This window comes from Pseudorasbora parva, chromosome 22 (assembly GCF_024679245.1).
Source record: "Pseudorasbora parva isolate DD20220531a chromosome 22, ASM2467924v1, whole genome shotgun sequence".
NCBI lineage: Eukaryota > Metazoa > Chordata > Actinopteri > Cypriniformes > Gobionidae > Pseudorasbora > Pseudorasbora parva.
Genome location: NC_090193.1, coordinates 33297120 through 33322422, shown reverse-complemented (window position 1 = coordinate 33322422; position 25303 = coordinate 33297120). Strand labels below are relative to the sequence as shown.

General features: G+C 39.0%; 1 protein-coding gene across 3 annotated transcripts in view; it reads left to right on the top strand.

Annotated features, from left to right (window-relative positions):
- sema3fb (sema domain, immunoglobulin domain (Ig), short basic domain, secreted, (semaphorin) 3Fb) overlaps positions 1-25303 on the top strand; it is a 147871-nt gene that overhangs the window by 62110 nt on the left and 60458 nt on the right. For 2 of the 3 annotated variants that reach the window (XM_067430819.1, XM_067430817.1), the window contains exons 1-2: positions 6938-7294; positions 9947-10100. In XM_067430819.1, coding sequence (XP_067286920.1) covers positions 9989-10100 — 112 coding nt within the window. In that variant the 5' untranslated portion in view covers positions 6938-7294; positions 9947-9988. Of the gene's footprint in view, positions 1-6937; positions 7295-9946; positions 10101-25303 lie in introns of those variants that run through there. The other variant, XM_067430818.1, reaches the window with a different exon arrangement.

The following is a 25303-nucleotide window of genomic DNA, read 5'->3' as shown; positions in this document are numbered from 1 at the left end:
GGGTGGCAAACAGTTTGCAGAATTGTAACTTGAATTTGAATATAAGACAATAGAATGATTTGACCTTTTTTTTGTACAAACTTTGAATGTTCACTTGAAAGTTTGCAAAGCTGGCGGATGGATGGATGGATGGATGGATGGATGGATGGATGGATGGATGGATAGGTGGGTGGGTTTTTAGATAGATTGACAGACAGACAGACAGACAGACAGACAGACAGACAGACAGACAGACAGACAGACAGATAGATAGATAGATAGATAGATAGATAGATAGATAGATAGATAGATAGATAGATAGATAGATAGATAGATAGATAGATAGATAGATAGATAACATTATGAATTGTAAATAATACAGTTTAGTAAATGGCATGTGACAGTGAGCAAATAATGATGAAATATTCAATTCAAACTATTCCTTTAATGCTGATAAAGTCAAGTAATTTAATTTGTTCGTCAATAATTTATTTTTAGTCTCTGAGATTATAAATAGTTTTAACATAAGTTTCTCAGCAGCTTTGTTGACTCTCAGAAACAAAGGCTGTTCTTACCCGGCCATATTCATTGTTATGACTATATAGCGTGTTAGCATTGACCCAAAAACTTTGCGTTGAGAGGCCAAGAGAGCTTTCGTGATCTTGGCAGTGTTTTTTCTTCCTCATAAAAGTAAGGTAACTGCTGCGGTTGACCGAGTTTGGTGTTGAGTCTCCAGAAAACAGGTATTCCCCAGAGAAAACCGGTGTTTATTTACAAGCGCTAATAGCGCTAATGCCTCCTGAGTGATTCAAATGGCTGATGTGATACGTCTTCTTTGATTGGGTACAAATAGAGCCCTATTCAACAGAACCTCTTAAGCACTGAGACAAGAGTGACTTTTAGACCTCCACGAATTGAGAAAGAGTAAAGGATGGCTTCCAAATATCCTAGCACCTGAGGGATACAAGTACAGGAGACTAATCGGGACCATTAGCGTTGAGAAGGACCCCACCGAATGGTTCAAGGAACAATCGTTGCTTTTTACAGGACTTTAGTGAGGGGAGCATAAGGTTGTATCAGGCTGGACAGGAATAGAGCTCTTTTGTCTGTTTGTCAAGGTCACAGGAGGTCGTCTTCAGAGAAAATGAGGCTGTTTGCTCCAGTTTCTTGAAAGATGTTAGTATAAGGGTTTCCATGACTGCAGCCAATTGTGGATCTTAGACAGGTGAAACCAAATAGAACAAAAAATCACAATGAAACGCATTTCAGACAGGTCCACTTGAGTCAAAAAACACCATAGACAATTTTTAGCTAACTCTTTATTGCGTATTTTGCATAAATTAACATTCGGCGGTATGGCTCTGTTCTAAATTGCCCATCCTTTTCATTAAAACCATGAAAAACAAAGACAGGGAACAGCTTGATGAGGCGGGTATTAGTGTAACAATCGCTCCAGCGGTCGTGCTCAGCTCCACAACACTCAGTCCTGCTCTGCTTCATACTACAGTAACCTTAATAACTGCATCCATGAACATGATTTCTGCCCGAGTCCTATTTTCCACCAGCTGTGAGGTGAAGACCACATGTCCCAAGATGCTGCGCTCCCACTTGGCGTCATCAAACTACGCTTTTGTTTTGAATAGGCGCCCTCCAGTGGACGGAAAGTTGCACAGTGCACCTTTAAATCCCCCATTTAGAACAGAATATGCATCAATGACTCAATTGACATTGATTAAGTTAAACTCAGTTAAGGTGGAGCTGGGGAGGAGGTCGGTTACAAAGCAGCGGGCAGTGGAAGCAGCAAGCAGACAGACTGAACTGCTACACTTAAATATGACGCCCTGTTTGAGAGTTGCCAATAGGGTGCATGGGAATTGGATCAGCTGAGAGCGGAGCTTGACTACGTGGCCTGCCTAAACTAACGTAGATGCTTGATTTATGTGCTATCTTCTCAACCGATACTGTAGCATACAGATTTTTAGCAAAGTACAACTATTACATTTTAGTCCGTTTTGCCTTGGAATATACTATAGCTTAGAAAGCTAGACGCACCCTAGCGGCAGCAAATCTAATCTTCCCCTTGAGTGTCGTCTAGCAACTCTCAATACCCTTCTGAGTTGTAAATGGCAAAACTCTTACACATCGTGTATAGAGTCGGTGGGCGGGGCTTAACATAATGACGGCCGAGTTGCGTTTACGTGCTTCTAGTAAACACAGAAACTGCGAACGGCGGTCTTTCGAATCAGCTTTGACCGTGACTGGAAGACTTGGAGTTAAGCTTTTCTCTGAGAAAAGAACAAAGAACGGCACTGAAGTCATTCTTAAAAAGGGAAGATGTGTTCGTAGTTTAGCCGACCGGATACGGCGAATGTTTAATCTTTCAACAAGCTCTGTTTCACCTTCGTTGCTCTGGTTGGTTGTAGCACTATCCTATCGCGTGCAGAGGGAGTTTGAACCCGCCCCTCGGATTGAGCCCTGTCAATGGTGAGTTTCCAGACCAAACATCTTGATGTGGGTCTGGCTTGTCAGGCTAACACTACTATTCAAAGTTTAGGGGGCAGTAAGATTTTCTTTCAGGAAAATCTTGGAAAAACATGATGGTGAGTGAATGACGGCAGAATTATTCCTTTAAATAAAAAATAATGTAAAGAATTTTGACATTTTGGAATAAAAAAATACATAATTTACAATATTTATGAAGTAATGTTTAGTTTTGTCAGATATCTTCTGGAGTCATTTTTCAGCTACACTCACATACAATCAGCACAAAAGCACAGCGCTAAAGGGCAGTTTTCTACACACACCTCCGCTGTGGGAAAAGGTGTCAGGTTATTGACCCCTGAGGTAATCACAGTGTGAGCACTTGTGACTAAAGTGTCTGCACCCTTCATTATCACACACAGTTCACAGATACAAACACCTGAAGCCTCAGGGCTTTACTGCACCACAGGAACGCAGGTCTATTATTTCTGTTGCACGAGGTGCCTCAGCATTAGCTCGTGTCATCCCACTGAAACGTTCAACCAATATTTCTGCAGCCGTATTAGTGGACCAGCCCTCGAGGGAAGATTCTGTGTCAATACAGCAAACCGGATAAAAGACAATGGCGCGGTGGAAACAAGTTCACAGGCTCACTCAGTCTCCACATCCAGTCTTGACATCTGAAATGCCTTTTATTTCCACATAAAGGACGGGGTGAAGGGTTCTGAGACAGTTGTGTAGACCTGCCTCCTCCAGAAGCCCCTCTCTGCCCCGCGCTGAAAAGATAAGTTGTCGAAGTTGTCAGAGTTCGCCTGGAGGGAGACAAAGTCAGTCTGCTTTCATTTACAGACATCTTCCATTTGACCTCTGCCAAGTCGTCGTTGAAAACAGTTTTATTGCAGGTCGGTGTGAGGAGAGGAGAGGAGAGAGGGTTGAATGGTTCGACGGTGCTGAAAAGGACAGATTCCCCCTTCATTCTCCGGTTCTGTCCATTCAACCTCTTCAGCCGTGAGCCCAATCTCACCGGCAGGCTGCATTGTGACTGTAATGTGAATTTTGCGGCGAATGTAGATGAAATAGGAGGCTAATAAAGAATGTGGCCCGCGGAAAGTGAGCGGCAGAAGTGCAGCAATGCGAAGCCTGGATTTAGCTTTTTCAATCTTTTTTGACAATAGTGCAATGATTTTCATTAGTCGCCTCAGACTCTAAGGTTTTCAAATAGCTTAATGACGTGAGAGACAAAGATGTAGGGCTCTGTATACTGACTGCTGCAGAACTCTTCATCCATGATGATGTCTCACTTTTTTTCTGGCCATCCTATAGATTCTGCTGACCAAGAAGGAATTTGTTCTATTTAAAAAGTTTGTTGAATGATTTGGCAATTTTCTTCAACTTGACAGTTGAGTTTGCATCCATCCGATATGTTGAACATTTACAGTTTAAATAAATACACTGATAAGGCATAACATTATGACCACCTTCCTAACATTGTGTTGGTCCCCCTTTTGCTGCCAAAGCAGCCCTGACCTGTCCAGGCATGGACTCCACTAGACCCCTGAAGGTGTGCTGTGGTATCTGGAACCAAGATGTTAGCATCAGATCCTTTAAGTCCTGTAAGTTGTGAGGTGGGATCTCCATGTATCAGACTTGTTTATTCAGCACATCCCAAAGATGCTCGACTGGATTGAGATCTGGGGAATTTGGAGGCCAAGTCAACAACTGAAACTCGTTGTTGTTCTCCTCAAACCATTCCTGAACCAATTCTGCTTTGTGGCGGGGTGCATTATCCTGCTGAAAGAGGCCACTGTCACCAGGGAATACCATTTCTAAGAGTGTACATGGTCTGCAACAATGCTTAGGTAGGTGGCACATGTCAGAGTAACATCCATGGATGGCAGGACTCAAGGTTTCCCAGCAGAACATTGCCCACAGCATCACACTGCCTCCGCCGGATTACCTTCTCCACATAGTGCACCCTGGTGCCATGTGTTCCCCACACTCTCAGAAAAAAAGGTACAGTGCTGTCACTGGGGCGGTACCCTAAGGTACAAAAGTGAAAAGGTACATCTTTGTACCTACTCACCCCTAAATGGTACATATTAGTACTTTAAAAGGTACATATCAGTACTTTAAGAGTGTGTATAGGTACCTTAAAGGTACATAGTAGTACATTAAAGGTACATATTAGTACCTTTTTGGTTTTGTACCTTAGGGTACCGCTCCAGTGACAGCACTGAAAGAAAAGAAAACGTGATTCATCAGACCAGATCACCTTCTTCCATTGTTCCGTGGTCCTCACGTGCCCACTGTAGGGGCTTTTGGACAGGGGTCAGCATGGGCACCCTGACTGGTCTATGCAGTCTCATACATAACAAACTGTGATTCATTGTGTATTCTGACACCTTTCTATCAGAACCAGCATTAACTTCTTGAGCAATTTGAGCTATCTCGCCTGTTTGACCGGACTGCACGGGCCAGCCTTCACTTCCCACATGCATCAATGAATTATAATAGTTTTACTGATCAAATAACTGCCTTGATGAGCATAAGATTCTTCTTTCAAAAACTGTGTTTGTACATTTACATGTATAACAACACTCACTAAACACGACTTGATGTAATGATGCTTTTTTTTTTTTTTTATAATTCAAAAATGTATTATTTGTACCATGTTAGATTGCTTTGTCTGCCATCAATATGCATCCAAATGAGCTTGTCTTCATCATGTTGTAAGAAAGATGCATACCAAAATATCTGTCCTGATTTCTCCCAGAGGTTTTCCCAAGCATTCCACATGGAGACAACACTCTCTATATCAAGCAGTCTGAATGCTATGGTACCATGCTAATATCACCTTAATTGAAGGAGACACACATGATCATTTCCAAAAGATGAATGTTGTTAAGTTATGTCATTTCATGTCTTGCATCAAAGAGAGTAGAACCTCATTCCTGTCTCTCTATGAGCTGTTCTGAGAAAGAAGACAAGTTTGCATGCTGATATTGTCTGTATATCTTGCGCAGTTAGTTTCAACCTTTAAGCATTGGTATGCCTTTTATCTAAAACCCTGTGTCATGTATTAACACGCAAAAGCATTTACTCCCTAATACAAGAATGTTTCTGCTTACGGGCTGAGATGAAGAGACTTGAATACTGAATGTGTGCATGTGGTGTGCAAACGTTCGTAGATCAATTAAACCTGAGGCCCTGTAACTTTAATTGCATTTTATTGCTTATTATGAGTTTCAAAGCAAAGACCTGTTTGGAAGAAGCTGTAGAACTGGAAGTGAGGGTTCCAGTGTCACACAATCAAGCTTCAAAACTGATGTTGAAAGCTCTGTCAGATTGAAGGTTTTCACATATCTTTTTCTGACCTTTAATATGTAAACAAATAACATATTTTGGCCACGAGAAACTTCTACTGCTCTCACTTGCAGACCAAAATATGAGTCTTTTTAAGGTCATGTGTCAGCTTTATCGATAAATGGAAAAATATTATATTACAATAATAGAGAGACTTTTTATACTGGTGACTTTTTTTTTTTTTTTTTTTTTTTTACATTAGTTTAATTTATGTGTATATAAACAACTTAATATCGTTGCTACAAAAAAACCCTACAACTGTTGAATATATATATATATATATATATATATATATATATATATATATATATATATACGTGTGTGTGTGTGTGTGTGTGTGTGTGTGTGTATATTCTGTTGAATATTATATTCTGCTACAACTGTTGAATATATATATATATATATATATATATATATATATATATATATATATATATATATATATATATATATATATATATATATATATATTGTATATATGTGTATATAATCTATACTAGGCTATATTTACATCTAACTATGTACTCACACGAATGTAAAAGCACTGTTTTGGCTTTTACATAAAAAAATTGGCTTTTTTATTTAAAAAAAAATCATAAAAAAAAAGAAAAGAAAAGTAGAACAATATATTATGTAATACTGCTACAAATAATAATATGTAATTTTTTATTACATTATTAAAAATATGTCGTCTTTCAGAACATAATCCAACTTTAAGTTGACTCGTGGCTGACGTATGCTATCTTCTAGTTTTACTGTGTTATTCAACTGCAAAGTATATCAAAGTTTGGAAGGTTTTTAAGAAGGTTATTATGAACTATAGAATGTCACTAAGTAAACACTATACACAATTTTGTAACACATGCACAAATATAGCGGTCCACACAGGAGTTGCACTTGTAAATTCTTGTGAATACTTACTGAGTTTACTCCACCTAATGAAACATGAACGTAATCGCACACACAGCGGTCACCAGTGGACCGCTTGACAGTCAGTGAGAGTTGAAGATAATCACAGCGGCTCGCGCTGAAGGGGGCGGCTCCAAGGTAAATCCCCGCCCCGTAGGCGTGTCGCAGGCAAATGAGCGACATTGCATCCACCTGCCAAGCTGTTTGGGCAGCATTTGAGGCGAGCGAATGAGTGCGGGCAGGAGTGCGCTTGTGTTTGGAGCTATTCAGACTGGCAGTCACTGCGCTGAAGCTGTTCTCGGAGTTGTCAGGTGGCTTTTCCGCTTCTTTAACGTTCTTAGCGCGATATCAAGCGGGATTTTATAAAAACTGTGCCAGATGAACACTATAATAGAGAAGAAACACACCGCGCTCAGGTGTTCAGAGAGATAAGGACTGTACCTCACCGTACCTGCAGGACCTGGGACATAAACACACGAACATACACGGCAACTCAGGCATTTACTGGATTCACTCTTTGAGTTGAGCTCAAAGTTCTTTTGGGGCAGTTTGGAGAAAGCAGGTAAACATTAGCTTGCACGAATTTCATCTTCTCAGCGCTAATATTATAGTAGTAGCCTACCATTTAAACGTTTAGATTTTTTTTTTTTAATGCTTTAAAACTTAAATTAAATGCAGACGCCTATAAAATTGTTATCTTATAATAATTATTCCCCAATAACAGTCAGTATTGACAGAAATGTTTTTTCCTCCTTAATGAAAAATGCCATTTCTTGGATTTCCTAATGTAATATTACTGGTTATTTTTTTAACCAATGGAATGTATCTATTGGTTAAGAATTGATTTCTAAAAGTACAAATATACCACTTAATGAAACATGGCCCTAAACGTGTAGAAGTGAAGTAGTTTAAGATGAAGTGCAGAATGTCATGCCAAAGGACTTGACATTTCATGTCAATGTTGGTTATATGGATTAAGAATAACACATGCTTTTGAAGTTGCATTACACACACAAACACACATGGAAGTATGCACACTAAATAACCTTAAATAATTCTTAGCTTTTTTTACTGTTATTTTACTCTTCATTCCGAGACGAAATTGCTTTGCTTTGCATCTCATGTCTTGCTTTATCCCAGTGTTTTTCTAAAATAAGTTAACCATACACTGAAAGCTCCTGTGTATATATAAGCACAATAGGCATTTAAGACCGAGTCAAAGTAGTTTATTTTCATTTCTCTGCTGGGTGGCAGGAAAAAGAAACAAAATACAGTGTCTCCAGGGGCCAGCGAGCATGTCTTGACAAAACAAACACTGTAACAATTTCCCAAACTAGCATTAAACAAACACCGTAAATATAGTAGCGCTAAATGGGGTAACAACGTGCAAAAAGCAGGAGTTGCATAAAAATGAGAGCAGTCATCTTGTTGATCAGTCATAAATCTTTACAATTGTTGACAACTTGCAATGTGTACCAGGAAGGCTGAATTTACAAGCCAGATCTGACTTGAGTTATGAGTAGCAGAAGAGACCGCTCAATGAATTGGTCTATTAATATTTAATGAAACTAGATGTTATTTTAAAAATGTGTCATTAGGATTGATTCAGTCAGTTAATTTATGTCCATGCGGTCGTTTTTTTTAATATTTATTTTAGGATTTTAAAAAAAGGATACTTCGTTAAGTCTTATCCTAAACAAATATATATATTGACAGAGTTCTCCTTAAAGTGGGATTTAAAACAAATGTATGAATCAAAAAGTAAAAGCAATTAGTGATTGTTTCTCGCTATCCTACAATTTTCCCCCATAATATTTTGACTGTTCTGATAAAATGCAGTAAAATTATATTTTGTGGTCTATGTATTGATCCATTCTTTCAGTGTATTTGTGAAATTGTATCCATAATTGCTTGCCTCCAAGTGTGTCTGTGTGCACTTGTGTTCATATAAGTGTTGTTTAATTTCACTGGCTTGTGTGAGGTAAAGAGGCAGAGAATTTAGATAAACAGCCGGACAGTTAACAAATTGCCTGCAAATAGCTGAGGTTTAAACAGCTGCTTCCACTCATAAACGCTCTGCGGCCAGGCAGCGCTTTCTTGGACAGATCGTCTTCCGCCAGTACTACTTTCTGTTCTGAGATGATTGCTCCTCCTTATAAAAAAATACGCATATACACTTGTGATTGATTGTCAATGCTATGTGGGTTTGGGAAAAACATTGTTGATTCAGATATCTGCACAGATTTAATCTTGTAAGGTTATTTGCCACCACTGAGCAATATGAGCGCAGCCCCTCTATGGGTGGCAGCCTGGTTCCTGCCCATGTGAAAAAGATAGACTACATGGCAACAGTGGGGTTTGTCAACATACTCCCTTGGGGAATATCCCTTTGCTGTATGTTTCTAACAAATGTAACCAAACCCTTATTTTTTGGTGGAATGTTTACTGTGAAAAGCCTCTTAGCTTCTCTTATTAAACCAGGGAGCCCAGAGGTAAAACTAGAACTTTAAAAGTATTTAGAATACATACGAGCGAACAAGGTTTCAGATATAACATTGGCTTTTGCTGTGAAGGGATAGTTCACCCAAAAATAAAAATTTCAACCTGACGGTTGACTGTAGCCATTGACTTCCTTATATATATATTTTTCCACCATTGAAGTCAATGGCTTCCATCAACTTTCTGGATACCAACACTCTTTAAACTATCTTGTGTACAAAAAACACTCGTATAGGTTTGAAACAACTTGAGGGTGAATAAGTAATGATGAACTTGTAATTTGGGTGAACTATAGGGACAGTTACTTGCATTTTTCTTCTCCAACTTTTGGTCTTCATTTAATAAGTTGTGATCATCTATAGAAAATGTACCCCAATTTTATTTTTTAAATCTTGCCATCTGCTCTGAGTATAGTGCCTAAAGGAAAGCAGCGTTGAGTTTGTGAAAAAGGCGTAAACTATAATCAACCTAATTTACATTGAAAAGAGGCGTTTGTGCTTCGAAGATTGACAGATTTGAATACAGAGCAGTGCTTTTGTAGCACTTTTATGCAGTGTTTAGTGAATAAATCAGATCATTTTGCAATGTAATATTCACCCTAGAGTCATTAACCCAAAGAAATGAACTTTTTATTTATTTGTTTGTTCCATGCTTCACCTTTGGAAAGCTGTATATGAAGTCACATCATTTACAAGTATGTGTTTACTTTCCGCAGTGGCCTCTGCAGTTGTGTCTCTCTGACTCCATCGGATGCGCCATGTTGTTGGGCAGTCCTTGGTCTGTCCAGGTTCTCCTGGCCCTGTCTGTCCTGACCTTGGGTTTGGACAGCGAACCTCAGAACGCCCCCAGGGTCTTCTTGTCCTTCAAAGGTAAGAGTGCATTTTCTGTTTGGCTTTCTCTTGATTTGCTTCTGGTTTTCTTTCAGGGATTGCAGCTCCATTTGTGTGGGCTGTGGTTTGGAGGAACTGTGTGAATGTTCCGGAGTATACTTTTCTCACATGCTACCTTCTGGTTTTCATGATTGAATTTGATGAGTTGATAAATGCTTTAGGTTCGGCGGGAAATTCACAGCGTAGACAGATTCTCCAGTTTAACCACACGCCGAATGAGTAAAAAAAAAAAACCCTCTGTGTTGTTCCTAATGGCTTTCCCGTCAAACGTCTCTTTCCCACCCAGCTGCGTTCACTTTCATTGGGTGTCAGAGTAATTGAAGACAAACAAGAGTTGAAGAAACAATCGTTCCGAAACTTCAACACAGGTCAGAGAAATGTACAGAAAGCCGTCTCCGTTATTTCGGTCGTTTTTAAGCACATTTGAAATAATCAATAGCAGATGCAGAACAGAAGACATGAGAAGTTGTTGATGAAATTATGGCAGATGAGACTACAGTTTTAGCACAGGGCCTGAACTCTCTCAAAGATTCATGCTTATTTTTTGTATTTATTTTTACGAATAAAACTTCTTTAAAGGTTTTCTATTCCATAAGAAAACCTTTTTTATTTTTAAAGTCAGTGCCATTCTGATCTGAAAAACAATAATGTACACTCTTTGAAATAATTTTATTTTTCATTGGCATCTATGGTTCCATGAAGAGCCTTTAACATCCATTTATGAATTTTGCACAAACACAATTTATAGTGGAAATAAATTATTTCGCTTTATATAATGTTCTTCACACTTATACTTATTAACCAAAAGATCCATATAGCAAACTCTTACCTTAGCCAGTGAAAAATGTTTCTTGCTGAATCTACACTCTAAAAAAAGGTGTCATATAGTGCTAAAAGTGATTATTTGGCTTGTAATCATAGGGGAACCACTTTGTGCTGTATAGCACCAAATCTTGGTTCTTCAGTGGTTCTTCACCAGTTCTTTGGGATGACTGTGGTGATATATAGCACCGTTACCATATACAGGACCTGTTAAGCCCCTGTATGGTTCTTCAGTGGTTCTTTGTATGGTTTTTCAGTGGGGTGTTAAAGGTTCTATATAGCAGCACTGACGTACAAAGAACCTTTCAAGCACCTTTAAAAGGTTCTTTACACGCCAAAGAACCACTGTTGATACCGTTTAGCACCATTATTGAGGAAGAAATAAAATGCGATATGGCACCTCTTATGGTTTCTATATAGCACCATTTGAAGATATGGTGATACCAAAAGTGATTCCCCTGTGATTACAAGCCAAGAACCCCTTTCAGTGCCAAATAGCACCAATGTTTTTAGAGTGTAATGTGTTGCAAAAACCATTAAAGATGTTTATTTTTTAGAGTTCAACTGGCCAGACTGCATAAGGGTTTCTTTTCTTTTCTTGTAGAGTTAAATTGTCTAGATCAGCCATGCACATCAATATGCCCCAGGTCTGCCCTGCTTGAGATCCATCCTGCGATTAGCTGTTTCAGAGAAGGGACCACGCAATTCCCCTGTTTGCCAAACCCTCTGTTTCCCAGACTAGAATGTGCTGGTGGACTTAATTACGAAAGCTGCCCAGCACAGTTCGTTATTCAAGGCTTTTTTCCGCTTTAATCAAGACGGATTTAACACTCCTCTGAGCGTGTTTGCAGATCCAGTCATTTTTGAAGGATTTCAAATATTGGTCCCTCAGGAATCAGTTTACCTCATGAAGCTGCGGTGTGCTAGAACCCTGCCTCTTCACATGACACAGTCTTTTAGCTCCTTGATGTGTAAATTGTAAATATAATCTATTGCTACCAACAGGATCTAATGTGGTTATGGTTGAAAGGGTCATGGATTTGTCATTTTGTGGGCTCTCTTAGGAAAAAGCTGATTCGTTGCTTGCTTGGAGCGATATTTGGATTCTGCGGTCGCAGAGCTCTCCAGCCAAACTCACATTTAGAGCTTTTAATTGGTTTTGGAGAGGGACTGCAAACCTCATCATAAGACAGCACCTGCCGTCCACCCCAAACTGCAGGCCTACTGTTTTCCCCCTATAACACCTCACAGCACACACAGGAATGTGCTAATTATTGTCAAACCCATGCCCGTTTTTAGACTGTGTGCATTATATGATCACTGAAGCGTTTCTCTAAAACTTGAAATGTTCTCAAAGCTTTGAAGATCTAAAACCCAACCCGCCTGTGTTTAAGTTAGCTGTGTCAATACGTTGAGCGCTTTTAGATACGTTATCAGGTTTTTCACTTTACAGTGCTATTATTCTCAGGAACTCTGACTGAAGTATAGCATGCCAAACTGAGCACATTTAAGGCTCATGAAGCTCATATTCGTTGCTCTGTTAGTCGTATGTCCGACTGTCTATGATGCCTTAAATCGAATTGCTCTGTCAACCCACTTTAGGGGTCAATAGTTACGACCCCCTCACACGAAAGCAGCTCACTTTTCTAGTAAAGCGGTACCACCCCACTTGGAGAGTAAATCAAAAACATCTTAATTGTTCTTTGAGCTTTGCAACTTCCTTCCCTCTTGTGTTGAACTTCGTCAAGGTTGTTTCCCTCGGGAAAATATCCCATGATGCCAACGGTGAGGGTTTTTAAACCAATGGCAGATGTGGTACCTTTTCCATATCAGTTTTGGGAGAAACCCAATCCTGTTTGGTCTGTGTAGAAATGGATTGCCGTGGTGAATGGGATGACACTGATTCGTTGATGATCAGTCAAACCGTTGACCGCATCCAGATGCCCGTTTTCAGTCGTATTGCATGCATAAGTTAGTTTCTGATTTGATGTAAATTGACACTGTTTGAATGTGAGCTTTAATTCCACGTCTTGTCCCCAACATTGAAAGGTGACCCAGCATGCACAATTGATTTAGAGCCGTAGGAGTCTGTGTCGCCAGCCTCCCTCCAGGGGGTTCTGACCCCCTTCAACTATACGAACACACGCACACCCCACTGGGTGCTTTGACTAGGTTTGGCTTAACTTGCTAATCTGATGTCAGCGTTGCTGCTTTTCTAAAAGTGTCTGGGACTGATTAGAGTAAGTTAGCGTGGCTCTGTCTGGATAAGTGTAAAAGAGTGATGTCCTAAATTTTAAGTTCTCACCCTTGGAGAATTCACAAGCGGAACCGTTGAGCTCACACTGTTGTGATGCAATACTAGAGCTCAAAGTTGACTTCAAAGCTTTTAATGAGATGAACGTGAAATATGCTGCCTGTTTCAGTTTGGCTCAGGTAAATGGTATTGTACAGGTGACATTGGGTTTAAATTAATCTTGGCACAGAATCATAATATATTTTATGCTGGGATTTCTTTTTTACTGCAAATAAAGCCTGTTTGAGAAGAAATTTGAGCCAGGCGAATGTGAATGAATTATGGGTAGATAGAGTCCGGTGGTCATTTCCATATTTATTTATTGAATTGAGAAGGTAGCAGATAGCAACATGTACATATCCTAGTTTTATGCCTTAGAAAAGCAGATATATTGCATTTTAAAGCAAAAGTAAACCCAATGAGAGGGAGTCAACCCAAAAAATTGTCAGCCAATCAGAAAAATTGGTAGTCGTCCAGTGGTGTGAGTTTGGGGGTGGAGCTACCTATTTATAGATTCTACTTTAGATTGCTTTTTGAAAACCCCCACAGATGTTCTGAAATATTCCATAGATGAATGTCATGTCTTTGACATTTAGAAGTTATTTTATAATAATAAGTAACAGACATTTAAGTAACAGACCTGCATTTTCATCAGAATCAAACATTGGAAATTGGACACAACCAGGGCGCCCCATACCAGTTAGCCTCAGCTTGTTTTTGCTTATGTGGTTAACCTCTATATGCCAAACATGTGGCATTCATAGTTGCCCACAAATTTAATTTTTAATTCCCTAAAATAACTACTTTGAGGTGTCGTTTTGGCCAAAGCGGTGGTGAACATTACGCGACTCATTGACTATTACACCCAATACAACAATAACAAATAAAGCCTTAATACACTATAATTAGTGTGTTAAGACCATTAAGGATGTGTCTGCCAGAAAGTGAAACGGCACTTATATGATGAAAACAGAACTACAGATGGACAGGTTATGGGCAAGTGGGAATAGTTTTTTATTTTATTTTTTTATTTTATTTTTATAACCAGCGGAGCCATATATCTAGGTAGCTACATCACAACGCCAAAAAATATTTCCAGGTGTTTTCCAGCTAATGCACATGCATGTCCTAAAATAAATCACATTTTTTTCATTGGCTCTTTAAAAAAAAAAAAAAGATGGGACTTCATTTGCTATTAAGCGTTGGTTTTTATTTCAGCGGTCCGTGGTCTCCCTCTAATGTGTCTGATGTCATCCGATCTCCATAAACAGTTCTGTGCTGTCATGTAAAATCAGGTCATTTGAAATGAAGTCAGTTGAGAGTGATTTGTTCTCCAGGCCTTTAAGTATCCGCTTTTATAGGAGGAACACTGGACGTATTGTATTTGAGAGGGGTAATGATCATTCAAACCTGGCATTGCGACCACATGAGGATCTCAAGAGGAGATCTGATAAGGATGAATAGACCGATGGATGATAAGGGGGAAAGAGCCATTTGGAAGAGTCCCTCTTTATTATTTTCTAGCTCTTTTTCTCTTTCTTTCCATCTAAGCCATTTCCTCAGAGGCTGTTCGGATTTCAGGAAAACACTGTCTTGCGACACTGGAGGCTCCAATTCACTTTGAGGGCCTTTGGCATTCGAGACTGTGAGACCGTTAACCCTGTGAGGGTGTTCCTGCCCTCCATGCTCCAAATGGGCCAGGTCATAGTCCTGTATTAAAATAGCTGCTCTGGGTAAAGATACGTAGTGCAGACTTACTGGCCCCTAAGAGTCATTCCAATCACAGGGCACTTTCAAGAACATCTAATCTTGTTTTTATATATATATATCTCAAAACAAACAAACTGATTTACTCTTTTGGAAAGTTTTATGTATTACAATACTACTATAATAAAAAGGCTGAAATAGTATATCACTGTCCTATTCAGAAAAACAGATCAGATTCTGCTTACCTGCACAGAACCACTCTAAAACAGGGGAATTTGACCAGCAATTTTGATTGCTGAACACCATTGTCCCACTTTCAGTGTTTCTGACATGGCTCCGGGATGGTTCATTAATCTGGAGTGATGATATGATGATGTCTTGACTCTTTCCCAAAAACCTCTGCTCTAATCTGTGCAGCTGCATGGTAATGCAGCCCGTTTGCATCTCATCAGGACATGGGCAACAGCTGGATCTAAAAAAAACCCTCACAAACCGGAGCATGCACTGCGAGCGCTCAGAGTGAGGTCAGCGGATTATCACGCCCTTTCACACAAGTTTCAGGTCAGCCGGTTCAGCGTGACTATGGATAGAAGGAGAGGCTTCTGAGTGCTGCGACATAATGAATCGCTCTGCCAGAGGCATGGAATCTCTAATATTATTTCTAGAGTGACAATAAAGCACCTCACCTCTATTCATAATAACTGTAATGCAAAGGAAATATTATTGAATCATTTAAATTGCAAAGTATCACTTTAATATTTGTTGTACTGCATTTATACTAAACAAAATCCCATAGCTTTAAAAACAAACAAAAAACTAATATTTTTGTGCTATATTAACATTGTAATGTTTGTATAATTAAGTTTAAAAAAAGCTAAATATTATTTTACTGCCATTTTAATTACATGCAATGAGAATCATAATTTCTGCAATGCAAATCCTTAATTTTCTTTATGCTGAAAGTATTTTTGTGGGGGTGGGGTGAAATATGACCCCAGCATTATTTTTTTAAACCCCCCCCCCCCCCCCCCCCCCCCCCTTGACTAAAGCTTGACTAAGAGTGGTTATTAAAATAATTTGTCTTGATTTATTCCATCAGTTCATACAGGTTTAGAATGACATGAGGTGAGTAAATGATGATCAAGCTTTTATATTTGGGAAGATGTCCTGTTTATTGGCACCGGATGCTTCTAGTCATATCATGCAGTCAGATGTGTCCAACCCTGCAGATTTAAATGTGCATCTGCATATCAGAAGTCACATGGGTGGTCCTCCTTTCTCATTTCTCACTTTGGGAAATGAATTATGTGTGTGTGTCTGTCTGTTGGTGTGTTCCATGGGATTTACTGCTGGTCTGTCCACAGATGCAGGAGATTGATGTTTATGTGGACACCTGGCGAGGATGAAGTGTGTCGCACTTGTGCACATACATGGACAACTCCCATATGGATTCTCCCTTAGTGACGTGTTTATTCATTTGAGGGGACTAACTGTAGGTGACCGTATGCTCTTTTGGAATTGGCCTGCTTGATTGTGATTGGTCAGTCACTGCATTCTACATAAAAATATTTTTGTATATTGTCCCAGGCAACCGATTTTCTACACAGCTGTGCTAGGTTAAATATCCTATGTTTTGTTCTCACGTTATTAAATAATTTCAACTCAAATCAATAGTTCATTTTTGTCAGTATTTTAAGCAGTTGTGTTTATTTGGTTAGTAACCATGAAATAAGAGGTGTTATGTACAAGTCAGCTGGTCTTTATCACAAAATAAACCCTTTCAGCAATCACACTTTTTTTTTGCTATAATGACCATCTAACTATTAGCCCTTATGTATATTTTCTCTAGCATTTTGTCTTGGTTCTCTCACTCTCTCTTTCTACATTATTCCCTTCTCCTTTCTCTTCTCTCATCTGATCTGTTGACACGGGGGAATCTCAGAGAGGCCGAATGCTCTGAATTCTTGGGTTGGCAGCAGTGCGCACGCTTTTAGCTCTCACAGGAAGAGTGATGTTGAGTTTACCGTGGCCTCCCTTCTGGACTCTCACCTGTGCGCTTCTGGGGGTTTTGGGTTTCGCCGTCTGTCAGAGCTCAGCTGTGATTAAACCTGGGATCTTTCCTCAGCAGGAACACTCAGAGATGCCACTCCACACTTCTTTATTTCATTCCTTCTGTTTAATGTGCCAGACTAAAGAGTGACTCAGGAAATCACATTCATGTTTTACTTAACCTGTGAAATAAGACCTACAATCGAACTATGCAACCAACCAACTACAGCAAATTACCAAATATTGAAAATCAGAAATCACTTGCCTAGAAAACTGACTCTTTATGTAGGGTGCCTGTGGCTCTGAATTCAACCGTAGATTAAATTGGAGTATATTTAGATCTAATGCTATCATTCTCAGATTAAAGTGTCGGATAGAATAATGGTCTAGTGGGATTAAGAGTGTGTGATTATTACTGACACGTTGTGCCGTGAGCGGAAGCATTTTGTGTGTGTGTGTGTGTGTGGAAAGGCAGTGGAAAATGAGCTGAGGCTGCTCTGTGGGGGTGAAAGGTGATTTTTAGCATGTCTTGACCTGAGGATTGTCTCTCATATCCAGTTTGAGCCATAATTTAGACCATGTCTGTGAGTTTTTACAGTTATACATTACGTGTATTTGTATTTCATAACAATTTGATCATCATAAAGAAATCATGAATGAGTCGCTGTGCTGTCATTGGCCACCCCTGAAATTATATAGTGACTAATGAGGACACCACTGTTTTATTATAATGATCTGAATATATATGGCCCTATTTTAACGAACTAAGCACATGGCCTGAAGCACATCCACTTGTGCTAGTTTAACAACGGAAAAAACTATCGCCGGGCGCATGGTCCAAAAGTGTTGTTGTACCTAGTCTATTAATGAGTCATGGGCGTGTTTAGGTGTAACATGCAATAAACCAATCAGAGTTCAATAAACCAATCAGAGCTTGCACTTTGGCAGATTCGTTATTTACATGATGGAGTTTTTGAGTGGACAGACTGAGCACTTCTCCAGAGGAATCTTTTATTTTGCGTGTACGTGTGCGTGCATGCTGCTGTGTGTCCCTGTCTGTGTAATAAGCAGAATGTCCGCTTGTTGTGTACCCGCCTATAGGTGCATATTAATATTAATAAATATTAAAGCACCCTTTAAATAACACAACAAATACTGCGCTATAGACTTTAGACCAGGGGCCTGTACCATGATGTTAGTTTAACAAACTTAGGGTTACAGGATTAGTTTTGAGTTGACAAAACCAAACCACTGTATTAAGGCTTTGTTGGTCCCATGATGCTGATCATCAGCTTTCTCTGTCAACTCAGGCTTTAATCCTGAGTTCAGGAGTTTAGCTGTGACATCAGTAGTGAACAGCCAATCACACGCTGTGGAACTGAGATTCACTTCTCACAAGACAAGCAGTGAGAATTAAATTCTCGCTGAATATTACATAATTGAAAAATAATAAGAATAAAAAATTAAACAGCAAGAAAAGCTGTCTATGAAAGAGGACCACTTAAAGAAAAAATAGTAAGCAAGTAAATAGTATACAAGTAAAAGTTATTAAATTAGTTTAGTTGATAGAGAAAATTTAAGCTCAGTAAGCTTCTTTTTTTTAAAAGTTATTTACTGATTTTAAAGATTTATGACTTTATAGGCTATTTATATTATTTTTAACAAAGTGCCTATTAATGATTGATTAACTAAAATGATAAATGTGTAATTGATTAAGGATATAATAATTACATAAATTATCAAAATCATTCAAAATTATTATTATAAATAAGCATTGTTAAAAAACCATTTGCTATGTAATGTCCTTTAATTTGGAGCAGAAACAGGGGGAGTGACTTTATTGCATCAGAGGTGTGTCACTTTACTCACATCTGATTGGTCCAGTTTCAGTTTGAGATCTCTTATCCAGAAACATAACCTGCCCCAGAGCAGGTTATCTGTGGAGCTTAAGTTACTATGCCTATAAACACAGCTAAAAGCCAAACCACTTTAATGGTACCTGAAACCCAGGATTGGCACAAACTAAGCTTAAACAAATCTGGCTAGCCAGCTAAACCAGCTTCATGGTACAGGCCCCAGGTTTATGTTGGTCAATGGCGCAGTCGTTTTTAGTTGCCTCAAAATGGCAACGCACCAACAATGCGCTTGAACACACCTTTCAGACCATGGGAAACCGGATGTGCACGAGTGTGTTTGCTATAAAAAAAACACATGCCGGGTGTAAGATAGGGCCCATAGAACTGAATGGATTTTTTTCATTTGAAAGTGAGAAATTTGTTCCGAATTTATTTTTCACATGGTTCACAAGACACAGATTGTTTGATTAATTGTATTGCAAATTATAAGACAGAACATGTGCCCTTATAATGTCTATAGTTCAGTATCATTCAGAGTTTGGCATATTTTCCCAGAACGTCCTCCTGTGAAGTTTTAGAGAAGCTCTGACCTCTCCGTGGGATGGGGTCAAGAGCGTGCTCCATTTAATGAGCTGGGCATCATTAATCAGCGCACTGTCAGTCATTCACTCTCTAGATCTGCTCATCTCAAATACTTTCAGATTAGATTGAGATGCTAGAGATTATCTGGATTCGCTTTAGTTTGTGGCGTTACAGTGTGAATGCCTGAAAATAATGATCATTTCTCAGTTAAATAAACCATGCAACATGAAAAACCTTTTTAGGTTTTTCTCAGTCATTAATGAGTCACTGGGAACATGTTAGTGACATAATTGGGGCAAACCACTGGTATATTATAGGATGTTTTCTGACCCTCCTGTTTTACTTAATCTTGTTCTCAGTCAATATTCCAGCATTTCACCTAATTCTGTGTGGAGAGGACACAACATTTATGAAGTGTGGAACTCTGCATCCGCCCTTGCGTCAGGAGCCTTTGATGCCTTCATTGAGATGCTGATTCGCGTTCTTCAGTCACCCGACACTGCATGCTTTTCGAGTGGGTGGTAATTGTCATGGAAGGAGATGAGCTCTCATCTGCTCTCATTGAAGCTGTGCCAGGCCCTCCCTCTCCACCACTGACCCTCCACCCACAATCCACCCCTGTCCCTGGTGGGAAATGGGGTGGAGGTATGGCTTTGTGAGGATCAACTTTTTAAGTTCCCTGTGGACTCTGGAATTGGCCAGGAGTCGGGGGGCGTATTGCAGACCTAGGGGTGCAAAGGGATGGAATGAAAATGGGGCGGGGCATCACACATCCCTTGTTGTTGTTGTTTTTTGTTGTTTCGTCTCACCCCTGCGTTCTTCCGCATAAGGAGGGCGAGCGGGCGGGCGTGAGTGGTGAGAGGGCATTTGTGTAGGTTCATCGTTCCATTCACAGCAGTTCATTCACATTCTGGGAGATCTGGGGGTGGGCTTGTGACTGGCACTGGGCCTTTATTTTCCGTCAATGAGTGCCTTGCACAGAGCAACACACACACACACACACACACACACACACACACACACACACACACACACACACACACACATTAACCTCTAACTAATGAACGTATAGAGAGATATGAGGATAGCAGACTTTGTGTAGAAAGAAAACTTCGAAATAAATGCCATTGATCATTAAAAAAATTCACTCTAAAGAGCATGCAGCACTTGTAAAAGACACAAATTCTAATTAAATTATATGTTTTAATAATTGTCCTTGGTCTTATTTTGTGTGTGTGACTCATTTGTTGTTTACATTTTAATTGATTGAATTTGAATTTAGTTCAGTAGCTTTAAAATGGTCAAATCACCAAATCATATTCATTGAGTCCTCCCTACGTTATTTCTATTTGACTCAGAAATGTGGTCGCATTATGGAAGTCAAATACATTGTGCATGCTGAGTCATATTGAACCAAGACAGCATACACCATTGAACTAACATTAAGATCTTATTGATAGCGAATGGGGAAATATCTAGCCTGACCCACATCAAGATGTTTGGTCTGGAAACTCACCATTGACGGCTCAATCCGAGGGGCGGGATAAATGGTTGTCTATCAAACTCCCTCTGCACGCGATAGGATAGCGCTACCACCAACCAGAGCAACGAAGGTGAAGCAGAGCTTGTTGATAGATTAAACATTCGCCGTATCCGGTCGGCAAAACCCCGAACACATCTTCCCTTTTTAAGAATGACTTCAGTGCCGTTCTTTGTTCTTTTCTCAGAGAAAAGCTTAACTCCAAGTCCTCCAGAGTTGCGGTCAAACCTGTTTCGAAAGACCGCCGTTCGCCAGTTTCTGTGTTTACTAGAAGCACGCAAACGCAACTCAGCCGTCGTCATTATGGCCCCGCCCACCGACTCTATACACGATGTGATTGGCCCGGCAAGAGTTAGGCGAATACAGCTCAGAAGGGTATTGAGAGTTGCTAGACGACACTCGCGGGCAGATTAAATTTGCTGCCGCTAGGGTGCATCTAGATTTCTAGGCTAGGAAATATCTTCTCAAAATTCAAGCCAGTTTATAACTACATTTTTATTAATAGTCTACCAATGTGTAGACTATGTAGGCTAATATCTCGAGCAGGGTGGTGTTTTTTTGTTTGTTTTTTGTGTTTGTTTTTAAATGATTGATGTAGATAATTTCCAAATGGCCACACCTTGCCCAATTAATCTGCCTGAACTATTAGTAGACTGAACTTTGTTTCAGTCTATTTCTAATTTGGTTCCACTCAAGATATCATATAACCAAAGTATGGAATGATTTTCAACTTTTTCATTATTTTTTTATTTTTTTTAAGAAGGGCTTGCAAAGCTAGCCACCATTTTCACCTCCAAACTTCTTTAGAACACACAGTGTGCATCTACTGGTTGAGACAACAGTCCCTCAAAATGCAACATGATGGGTCTTTTCTCTGATGGTGTTTGTTTTTACCCACTCCTCTCACATCAAAGCAAAGTCACTCAGTAGGTAAACGCACTTCATTCCGAATCCCATTCACGCAAGCCCGTTTTCCCCCCAAGCAAGGTGCACTGCTCCGCGAGACCCGTCAAAGGAGCTCTTTTGTTTTGTAAATATATAAGCCCAGGGGAGGTTTTGCCAAATAAAGTCCCTGTTTAACTTCTTAACTTGACCACTTGTTGCCCTGCTTAGCGTCTGAATGGTTGTTAATGAATAGTTTATTGCCACTTTGCTGCGTGCATCACGGCGACTTAGTTTAATTTCTCTATCCAGGCGCCCTGTGGCGTTTCCCAGAGAAGTGTCGAAACGGCACATTTGCATTTCCTTTCTGTGGAAAACACAACGTGGGATGAGTACAAGTGAGGGGAAGACAGCAGTAGACTTGCACACACAAAGACGAGAGCAGAGAGAGATTGCAGGGTGGCGTGCATGGAAGGGGGCAGGAGTTGAATTTGCTATGGTGTGTGTGTGTGTGTGGTTGTCCAGGATGGGGATACAGTAGGAATCAGATTTCCCCCCAGACCCTAAGGTTGATGCCTCGGCAATCTTGCTGCTACGTCGGTCCTGTTTGGACATGTTTAGAATTTATCTTCCATGCACACACGTGTTAATGTGAGCGTTGAGTAACAGTCTATATTCTTGCTGTTGAGTAAATGTGTGCTGGTGACTCTTGGGTGTCGTGAAGCAAGTGTATAATCAGGCTGCGCTCCAGATGTGTGTGGAAGCCATCACTTTTATTCTCACTGCCATTAAGAGCATATCCTGACTCACAGGGATTGTGTTTGTGTGAATGTGTAAGTGTGTGACCGCTGCCACGGGATTATGATTGTCATCACCTACTACTTCTGGTTTATGTTCTGTAAGAAATGACTAATAACTCCATCAATTAGCCAGTAGAACAGCTGCACTGATGATGATGGGCAATTTAAAATTCCCAGTGCTTTCAGAACTTTTTTTTTTTGTGCAAAATTATTTTCATATTGCATCATATTCATCATGACTCACTTTTTACTATATGTGGAAATCATAAACCATCCCACCCAACGGAAATAATAATGTCACTTTGCTCTAACTTATTCTAATGTGATGAATGTCAAGGGTCAAGTTGTCTTTCTGTGATTCTGATGTTGGCTGGTTAGGCAAAAAGAAATTTAATTGAATTAAAAAAAATAGAGAGAGAGATATTATTTGTTGCTTGATGATTTGTGTTGTACCTTGTTAAAATATGGTGTTAGTGATGGTTCAGAACCAAAGTGTTCTTAATGTTCATCATGCATAGAAGCTAAAAAAGCAACGCTCATCCCAGTGACGCAGAATTGAGCAACTTTAATTGATTGGAGCTAATTAGCAGAGTAGAGTAAACAATGATGAGCAAAGACTCAGCAGCTTCTAATGACTCTCCAGGGGGAATAAATGTCAGAGGAACTCCTTGACTGGGTAAGACTCCCAGCCTGATCTGCCGGCGATTATTTTTTTCCAACTCAGTCTGGAAACCTGTACATTCATTTGTTCTGCTTCTGTTACACTTTTGTGGGAACCAATCACAGACTAGTTTATCAACCTGGTGCTCTATTGGCGGGTTTAATATGATGACGGAGAGAGAAGCGATGGGTCGTTGCCGTTGATCACGCCTCTTGTGGTCTGATTGGTTGAAGGACTTTCCAATTGTGTACAGAGTCATTTGAATAATCCTCGTTGATCACGCCTCTTGTGCAGTAGAAAATACAGAACAGACTCCCCAGACCAATGTTCAATCTTTAATAGAGCTTGGTCTGGTGATGGCCGGACAAAGGAACTCCTTTAAAAGGCCAGGCAAGGTTTGTTCTCATGTATGTATGTGTGTTTGTCTCTGTTCTAAAGTGTTCCGATTATTATGTCACGGATCATTTAAAGGGTGATGAGGAACTTATGAACTGAGCCTTAAAGAGACACTTTCATTTTGGTCCAGTATATTATTAAAATGGACGTAGTAATAATAGTTAAATATAATAATAATAATAATAATAATAATAATCATGATAATAATCATAATCATATTATGATTATGATTATTATTATAATAACTTAATAGTAATGCAGTATTATAGTAATTTTGGCTATAGTGGGCCTATATAAGTAAAAATAAACAAGAAAAGTGTATAGTTTAAAATTATCTATTAACATTACAATATTGCTAATTTTATGTATTAATAATAAAATAATAATACTAGTAATTCAAGTGATAATGAATGAATATTAGTTATTCAAATAAAGTTGTTTGTCTTAAATAATAGCATTTTAATATTACTTCTAATAATACAAATAACAACAATACATTCAAATAAATTTTTGTTTGTATTAAGAAGGTTATTTCATAATTAATAAATTATTATAAATTATTAAAATATTAATCATTTTATGTTTATAAATTATAAAATTGAATAATAATAATAATACTAATAATTAATTAATTAATAGGAATACATTATTACTACTAATACATAATTATTTTTTGTTTGTATTAAGGATGCTATTTAATAATAATAGATGATTAAAATATTAAACATGTTATCCAGTAGTAATAATAATAAATAACTTGCATTTATAATAAATTAAATTGTGTTAATTATATTTTATATTAATAATACTGAAGTTGTTATTGTGCCATTAATGCATTTAATTTTATTTCCTTTCAAGCCTGTTGATCTTAATATTCGATGTATTTTAGCAAGCTTAATTTACTTAAATAAAACTTAACAAATACTTAATTTACCGTTTTCTTTTCCATGTGTTTGTTGTCTAAAGAATTCCATTACGTTTATTGCTAGAGCTGATGTTATTAGAACCAATTATTGAGTTAAGATGTAGGTGAAAAGTGTGACTGCACTTAAAATGATTATTATTATGGTGGTGGTGAGGCATATTTTGCTTGAGCAAGTTTCCAAGTCATGGTGTCATTACTGATTATGTTAATCAAAGTACAACATGCACTCGTGCCAAAAATCTCTTACCTGAAGCTCAAACCTGCTCTAGATCAAGAGACATTTGTCCAGCCATGACAGACCTGCGTCACAGCCCTCTCACGGTTATGTGCCAGCGTGCATTGCCAAGGTGGTCCCTGTTCAGGCCTGGAAAAAACTAACAATTTGCTTGGAGTTACAGAGCTGGCATCAGTCGACGATGTCTAACAGCTGAGAGGTGACTTTAACAGCCTTCATCTGTTGTGATTTATAGCAATTCATTAGAATGCAGGAAAAAGCACTGATCTTGTGGCTGGTCCACTGTAGCCAAGGTCTTCACAGTTTTTTACTCTGTGACAGAATTAATTGCTGGAAACTTCCAAGTGAGGCTAGATGGATGACCTCTTCTATGATTTGGTTCTTAGTTTTGACAAGCTACGGTTAAGAGGGCACGCAAGTCCAGTACTGTTTAA